Source organism: Theropithecus gelada, chromosome 4, assembly GCF_003255815.1.
Source record: "Theropithecus gelada isolate Dixy chromosome 4, Tgel_1.0, whole genome shotgun sequence".
Lineage (NCBI taxonomy): Eukaryota > Metazoa > Chordata > Mammalia > Primates > Cercopithecidae > Theropithecus > Theropithecus gelada.
In genome coordinates this window covers 168738106-168747180 of record NC_037671.1, presented here as the reverse complement: position 1 = coordinate 168747180, position 9075 = coordinate 168738106, and the positions used below count along the sequence as shown (strand labels likewise).

General features: G+C 36.7%; 1 protein-coding gene across 2 annotated transcripts in view; it reads right to left on the bottom strand.

Annotated features, from left to right (window-relative positions):
* Positions 1-461: 461 nt before the first annotated feature.
* Positions 462-9075, bottom strand: part of PHACTR2 (phosphatase and actin regulator 2) — a 307383-nt gene continuing 298769 nt past the window's right edge. For both annotated transcript variants that reach the window (XM_025383546.1, XM_025383547.1), the window contains one exon: positions 462-7599. In XM_025383546.1, the coding sequence (XP_025239331.1) occupies positions 7584-7599 (16 nt within the window). In that variant the 3' untranslated portion in view covers positions 462-7583. The remainder of the gene's footprint in view (positions 7600-9075) is intronic.

Below are 9075 nucleotides of genomic sequence, written 5' to 3'. Positions count from 1 at the left end.
AGTTACTATTTGTAACTGATGCAGAAAATCACAAAAAGTATATTCCAATTCTTTTCATGGCCAAAATATATGCTCCCAACCTCACTCTTGCTTGTAATACATTAAAAAGTAAGCATAATGAGGAAGTCTGTTTATTTTCTATGTTATAAACCCTAAATGGACTATCTTTTATGTTTACATATAATAATGGCAATAAAAACATCAATATCAAGTACCTCAGATATAAAAAGATAGAAGTTAAAAAAAATACTGTAAGTTTCTTTTAAGAGCAGTAATTCTGTAGACAGACATTTTAAATAAAAAGTACATGTCTCAAGGCCTTACATACAAAGAGGTGTTAACAACTTAGGTGAAGTTGAAATAACAGGCAATTAGTGAAGCTGTCTTACCCTTTTTTTCTTTTTTCATTTAAAAAGGCTGAGCACTATCCAAATATAATAGAAACTGGAACAAACTAAAACTGGGGATTTCCCAATGATTTTATTGAGGTAACTTTTCCCAATTTTATACATATATGGATTTACATATACTCAGGAAAGCTAAACAATGTTCTAAGGCACTTGGAATTGTGCACAGCAAAGTATCCTCTAATATTATACAACTAAATAGAGCAGAATTTTGCTTTTTAAATAACACAAACACCAGTACGGAATTAAAAAAGAGAATACATAGTCTTTCTTTCAGGTTACAATAGTGGAATACAAGTACTTATGTGTGTATACTTGTAGATATTTATACCCACATACTATAATACAGTACAGATAAGAACAACAACAAAAGAGAAACTGTCATGTTAATCAGTGTACAGTTCCAGTTATTTACACTCACAGATATTACACCTGTGTAATACGTAGAACTAGATCACTCACTGGAAATCAGAAAGCATTCAGTCAGTCTGATAATGATCACAGTTTACCATTGTTATCATTTTAACTGAAGTGTGAAATAACAAAAGAATGCAGATAGTCCATTATTTAAAAATCACTGTTACACAGAAAAAAGAAAGAAAGAAAGAAACTCGTTTGAATTTTTAGTAGGTATTAAATCTGGTGAAATTGGTGTAAATGTTTTGAACACACTGGCACATTTCTAAGCCACAGAAGAAATGTTTAAAAAACAAGAAAAAGAAATATTAGTCCCTATATTTTAAGGGATGAAAGTGGTTTGACCCTTGAATCATTCTGATTCTTTCTGAAGGCGAGTTAGCACTGCAGTGGCAGCTTCTGGTTGTGGAGGCTCTCTAAACAATGTAATGACATAGTCAAACTATAACAAAAGTAACCAGTAAGGGAAAAGCCCCCCTCTCACGAGTTGGCAAATGGCACAAATATTATTGGCATTTTCATATACCACAAAATTGACCTGAGGGTAGAGTGGCATTCTGCCTTATTTGCTCCTTTCAATTTATTCTTAAAAAAAAAATACTGCTATTTAAAAAGATAAGAATTCTTAAGCACCATCTAAAAGCTTACAATATAACCACCTTTATTGACTCTGCGTTACCTGGCCTCAAAAAAAATTTAGAAATTTTAATGTTTTAAAAAATTATAGTGGCTAAGTGAATTCCATTTTGCTAGCCACAATTCATCCGAATAACATATTTACCATTCAGTTTTGGTGATACAAAGCGACAAAGAGAATATGGTTCTGTATTGTTAGTACAGTTTAATAATGTTTCACCTAAGCAAAACTCATCTTGTTTTGTGTGTGACCATCACTGAAGTATGAACAATAGGCATGCAATCCACAGTTAATCCACATTTTCATCATAATGCAGCATTCACAAATCTTATTAGAAAAGTTGAACCGCATGACTACATTTATACGGGGGAAATTCAAGCATTTGCGTGTGAATTAAATGCTTTGTTAATGGGATAAACAGGCGATTCATTTGGAACTTATGGGATGCAGCATAACCAGGTGAAATCTAATGGTAACTTATTTCCAAAGACCACCAGGTTTGTTCAAGTGCACTGTTAGTCTGTGTTTGCGTTTAACCCATGCAACAATCCTCATGACAGTAACAAGGATTATGACCAAAAATGTGGTTCTAAAGAAAAGTTGTGAGGCAAAAAAAAAAAAAAAAAAAAAAAAAAAGCCTTCTTCATGTATGATCTCTCCTTTAAGTATATATAGGGACTAGGCCAAGTCCCCATGCCCACTGAATGGCCGAGGCTGCCCAGTAACCTCCTCCCTGAAGAACTGGCAAATTAAAGCTGCACTGAGACAAAGGCTTGAAAAATGAAGGCAGAAAAACCATTCAGGGCCCAAAGAAATGCAAGGCAGCAGAGACAACGTTTGGGGATAGGCACTTTTTCTCTATGTGTCCTCAAATTGCAGTAGACAGTGGCATTCAGGGGAGGTGATACCAACCTCCCAGAGAGGGTATTTGAACCTGGGGGAAGGCTTTTTATTCTTGGTGTTTACAGTGACTGAGAATGCTACTGACATTTAGTCAGCAGGGGCCTAGGATATTAAACATCTGGCAATGCATGGGACGATTCTGTACAACAAAGACCTGCCCAGCTCCAAATGCCAAGAGCACCCCCACTGAGAAACATGGACCAACAGTGCTTTGCTCATATGTGCAGCTGTGCTAGCAATGCGACAAGCTAAATGACATTTTTTGTGTGTGTGCAGTAAATCCTAGCATGGCTAAAAAATGACTCATCCTTATATGGTTGGCTTTAGGTGGGAATAGCTGCCACAGGATCCTCCACTTTTTTGCCAGAAATTTCACAACATATACAATAGGATTTTTAAATTTGGGATGACACCGTCTTCAAAAAAGCATTGGTAGGTAAGGTTCCAGCTGCTTTCTAGAAATGCTAATGATGCTTTGCATTTCCATACATAGCTTAAGCTTAACGATTATGAAAAGGAAATTGGAAGTGAAAATGGGAATTATCTGAGAGTACTCTATCTCTCTCCCTACCACCTCTTGGTTGCTGCCTGCCTTTACAGTAGAGCCCAATGCTGCTTCTCTGAAACCTGGGTTTAAACTAACTGGGGATGTACTTTCTCTAGAAAGATGTTCCTATTAATTTGGTGATTACTCTGTCATTGCTTTTCCCTCAAGGACATATTTTATTTTATTTTATCCATTATTATTATTATTAGTATTTTGAGACGCAGTCTTGCTCTGTCACCAAGGCTGGAGCGGAGAGGCACGATCTTGGCTCACTGCAACCTCCGCCTCCTGGGTTTAAGCAATTCCCCTGCCTCAGCCTCCCAAGTAGCTAGGACTATAGGCACAAGCCACCATGCCTGGATACTTTTTTTTTTTTTTTTTAAAGTATTTTTAGTAGAGACGGGGTTTCACCATGTTGGTCAGGCTGGTCTTGAACTCCTGACCTCAAGTGATCCACCGGCCTTGGCCTCCCAAAGTGCTGGGATTACAGGTGTGAGCCACCACGCCTGGCCAATATAGGACATATTTTAGTTGTGTAAGTTCATTCTGCTTTGTCCAGTAAAGCAATGTAATCTATTCTGCCAGTAAGTAGAAACTATCTACTCAGTAGTAAAAGATCTAGCCATTTCAAGAGGCCAAGGGACAATTCTGTAAATAAATTGCATCTAAGTAGTTCCTTACTACTCACAACATACTCTAATGGTGTGAAGAAATTAATTCTTATCCCAAAGAATATACTTTTCCTAGTAATGATAGGCTTCATATAATTGGAATTTAAGAATGCTTTAACAGTTCTACCATACTCAGGGGTAAATGACATAAATTCATATATATTGTACTAATTTAATTCTAAACCACCTACTCTGAGGAAGATTTCTTGCTCCGTTTGAAATTTGCAGCAAGGGGCACTTAAAAATAATAACAGACTGAAGAAATTTTTGAGCAGGAAAGGAAGGAAGTTTTCATTACTAAGTGTGGACATACTACCCTGTGGTAGACAAGACTATCCTTTTCCATTGTGAATACAGTATGATTTTTCAGAGTTGTATCTGCCTGGTTCTATGAAGTATAAATAAAATGCCTGTTAGGTGTTAATGTGGTACATATCAGCACATGCAGTGTTAATGCAATCTTTTCCTCTTTTAAGTGTAAGCTACTAAATATATAATATGCATATATATTTATTTAATTTTTTTTAATGCCAATGCAGCCCTGAATTAATTGCAGGTTGTAAAACTGGACCTTTTTTGACTCAGGTTTTAAGGACTCATCTCTTATTTTCAGTATTTGGCGATTTTTGAAGGGTGTATTCAATTCCTTTATTTCCTTAAATATATTTTCCCTTCAATTTCAGGACTTCCTACTAACAGAATATATTTACTAACATTAGAGAAAGATAAAGGACTACTCTTATTATGCTACTAAACAATATGAAGATGAAACCAGAAAGTCAGTTTTTCTGGGTAAAGCAGAGAGACAGATGTGTGTGCTTTTTCCTCCATGTAAAATAGCTGTTCAGATGCCAAAATGGTTCTCTATTACAGATTTCAGTTAAGTAATTTAAGGAATTATAGCTAACACGTAAAAGTGTGAGACGCTTCACATACACAGGAAATTATCAGGCAAGCTGCCTTGAATGAATGCTGACTACCAGAGAACTCTTTTGTCAGACCGATTGGTAATGACCATGAAGATGCCGATCAAGCCTGCTGAGCATCTTCTTAATACCTTAATATTAATGTTTTGTTCTTCATTTAAAAAAAAACTAAATTGGTCACTTTGGTTTTTACATCTGTCTAGTTCTTTCCGGACTGGGATCTTCCTGGAGATGGGTTTGTTTTCTTCCTTAATCATATCTTGGGAACTCAGGAAAACCCACTTACTTCCTCAATGTCAGCCTAATGTCAAACTTTAAATAGCCAAAAACCTGGAATTGTGTTACAACAAAAGAAATCCAATTCACACACACTTTTATTTTTCCTATACGGCATATGCTTACTGGTTGGATTGCTGAAACGCTGGTGGTGGGCAGAGGTGCCTATGCATGGAGGGTGGGCCAGACCTCTAGATCCCTTTAGGGCCCCCAGGTAGGAGACTTCTGGCTGGGCGGCCAGTGGGGATATGGCTCGTCTCTGCTCTACTAAAATAGAACCATATTCCGCAAAATACAACTTAGCTTATAATCCTTTAATTCTTTCCACAGCTTTTTACTCAAGCCGTCATTCTAATAAAATAATTGCTGATTCCAATTTCCTAAATAGTAGACTAGCAGTGGTTAATTTTTATTTTTTACTTTTAAACTTTTATCTAAGTTAAAAAAATTTTTCTAAATGTATCGATTAGTATAAAGAAAAAGTATGAGTAGTTAATAAATCTGACCTATTATACAAAAAAAATTTTTGAAATACCAGATTTTCATTTTTTGTACTGAGTGTATCTCATTGTAGGCAATAAAAAATTGCGTCATAGGCATCAAAAGTGGGAAGAAATTGTTCCTTTTATCAACCAAATAAAAACTTTCAATAACATGTACTTTGAGTGATAAGATGGTGATGTCTTATATTTACCATTATAGAGAGGTCTTGTGGTTAGAAATTTAAAGTGTTTAAAGATGATGAAGCATAGACAATTAAAAGAAATATTATATCTCTTGGTATTTTTCCCAAGACACTAAAATAATAAAATAAAAATATAATTAAGGAAAAGCATGACTCTGGGAAAAAAAAATCACAAGTTAATTTTTATGGCTGGATTGAAACACTATAAAACAGACAAAACCTCAGTCAGAGACAGATACCGGGGCACACAGAAAAATTTTTTCAAAGCAAAAAATTTGTCTTATCCTCTTAGTGAAATGACAACAGACTCTATGTGTATTTTGTTAATGCACAGAGCCTAACAAGAGGTGCAGTAATGCTGGTTACTTTTCCTAGTGCTAACACAGTCCTGGCTTTTAATAATAGGCCAACTGGCATTATCATTTTTTATTTTTAAATAAAATGATCCAATTTCAAGTGGTTCTTCAAAATACCAATGAATGGCAGGATCTACATTTATTCACCAGGTTAAATGCTTACTTTTGGGTTGAAATAGAAAATTACAGTCCTGAACCAGAAACATCTCAGAAAATTGTAGTCCAAACTCTGAGAATAAAATAAACTCTGTTTGGGTCTTGTTTTGTTATTCATTTCATGTGTTTTTAATTAAAGGGGCACAAAACAATCGTGAAGAACAATTAAATGCAAGGTGGTATTTACATATGGTTATATGTATTCGGGAGCAGAAGTCATACTGTGCCTGTGACTCCACGGAAAATAGGAACACAACAATAGAGCGTTTCTTAATGTAAACAATACAGACTGTAGGCTCACAGGGAAAGCTTCCACTACTTTAATCTCACTGATTCTTTTGCATTGACAGTAAATACTGTATTGTATTTATGGATGCAATCTGCAGATTCTTAAAATACAAGATGAGGATTTCCTCACACACAACGTAGTGGAAACTTTCCATGTTCTGTTAAGCCTTTGGGTTTTTTTTTTTTTTTTTGATCTGTGTCCTTTTTTTTTTCTTTCTTTTTTTTTTTAATAGCAGCAATCCAACTTTTAAAAAATGCAGCACTAAAAAATAACTAGTCCTTATTCCCATGCAGGACTAACTGCAGGCAGCATGTTTGTATCTTGCTTAAATTTTAACTTTGGAGTCAAGTTTTCATAACAGGTGTCATGATTGTCAATACTGTCTTCTTTAGGTGAAGTATGGTTGCTTTGACTTTGGATCTAATCAAGATAGGGAAAGATCAAAAGATTTATTTCTGAAGCTTGCTACAGTTTTCTAGGGTCACATTACATCTGACTTTATTCTCAGTCCTCTTTTCCTGTGAAGGCTGGTACACTAGGAAAGAAATATTTAAAAATGTCAAGTGTGTATAGCTAATGCTACTTAAAAGCATGCAACAAAATTTGGGTAAGCATGCTTGTTAAAAGTCAGTAGAAGCTCTCGCATTTAAGAAAAAGATGCATGAAAACATTCAGACTTATTTCTGGCAACTGGATTCACTGGCACAACATAAAATTGTGGTACTATACTGTACCAACATAATGGTGAAACAAGAATATTCTCAGATCAAGTCTTTGAGGAATCCATATCGGGAGGTTAGATTCCTAAATCCCTTACTAAGTTCTCAGCTACCCAATAACTACTTCAAAAATACATTTATGCTTCAGTTTTCTCTTTTCTTCATTAACATAATGAAATATTTCTCTTTCTTTCTGATTTTCAACTCCCACCCCTTTTCAGTGCCCAGCAATTTTATCTATATTTTTCTTTCACCCGCATCATAAAATTTGGCTTTCTGGTAACAGGGAGCCAGCGATTGTCATCTGCTCATCTTCTTTGATTAAAGCTTCTGATGAAGAATATCCATGGTGTCTCTTACCATCGCTGTGCATTCTGGGCAGCAAGAGTCACTGCATCCTTCCCTTTGCTTGTTGGAGCCATCTGGACCGCACAGGTGAGGAGCACTTCCCAACCAAGCTGAGTCACACACTTCCTTCACCACAAGTTAAACGGAAACACACACATTCAAATCCCAGTGCAATATCAGGTTTTCAGGAAGCAGGGCTTCCCGCAAAGATGATCAGTCTCTGTTTCCAAACAGTCTCGCACTTTGTTATGGACGATGAAACCTGGAGTAAGAAACAGAAACTATGAGTCTGTGGCCTAGGAGCACATTCTGCATGCAGTGAGCTGAGGAAGGCGTGGCCGTGTTTACAATGAAAAGCTACCCTAGATATCCCCCAACTGAATTACTGTTTATAGATTGCTGTCGTAAAAAAATACTGTTATAAATATTATTGAGGAAAGCAGAGACAGCCCTTATATAAAAGATGCTGGTTATAGTATTCAGGTTCCACAGCAACTGAGACAGAAAACATCACTATTCTTGAGTGTCACACTCTAACTTTTATCAAGCAGAGGGAGATGTTTCACAAAGGGATTTCGGTACACCTGGTTTGTATTATAAAAGCAGAACAACAAATAGGCACTTTTTCATTAGTTTCAGCCTCTCATCATCTCCTGCTGACAACTCCAAATTTACTTTCTACACTTGAATTTCTGAAAGCCCACAGGACGCTTCCCCCAGATGTTCCACAGGTACATACTAAGCATGTCCACAACTATACAAAGCTTTCCTTGTTAACCTGCCTTTGCACTTTGTCTTATTTAATGTTCTACCTTTAAAAATATTTTTTGTCTAGAAACCTCAGATTAGCAATTCATTTCTCTCCCTCATCCAGCATTTCCTATTAGTCACCAAGTCCTGCCTCAACTGCCTGTCTTGGAATCATTAAAGTGTCATCTTTTGCTGGCACTACTTTCATGGTATGCTTGTTAGCCAGCCAGCTGGCTTCCTTTCCCTCCTTGTGAGTTCCTAAACATTCCTCGCATTTTTGTAGCCCGGTACTTTTGAACATGCTGTTCACTAATACTGCAATTCCTTCCCTTCATTTCCTATCTATATTTTCATTTTCAAGATCAAGGTCAAAAGTTATCTTCTCCATAAAGCCTTAAGTGATCAAGCTCTTCAGCCTACTTCTGCAATTCCACGTTTATGCAACTCTGCGTAGCATTTCACCCTGTCTTCTATGATCGAATGCTCATCTGCTCTGGTCAGCCAGTCTCCTAACTGATTTCCCTGTCCCAGGCTCTCTCCATCAGATCTATGCTCCTCACTGTTACTAGCACTATCCTTAAAAATACTGGTCCCATCATTCCAGTTCTTGGGGTTTTAAAAATCTTTTTAAATTTTTAATTAGAGATGGGGGTCTCACTATGTTACCTAGGCTGGTCTTGAACTCCTGATCTCAAGTGAGTTGCCCACCTTTGCATTCCAAAGTGCTGTGATTACAGGTATGAGCCACTGTGCCCAGCCCCATTCTTTCTCAAAAGGATGTATTGTTCCCCATTCCCTACAAAATAAAATTTAAGCTGGGCATGGTGGCATACACCTGTGATCCCACCTGCTTGGGAGGCTGAGTTGGGAGGATAGCCTTGAGTCCAAGAGTTCAAGACAAGCCTGGGCATGTAGCAAGACCCTATCCCTTAAAAAGTTAAAATAAGAAAACCAACAAAAGAAAATTTAAATTTCCTGGAGAAAGTGG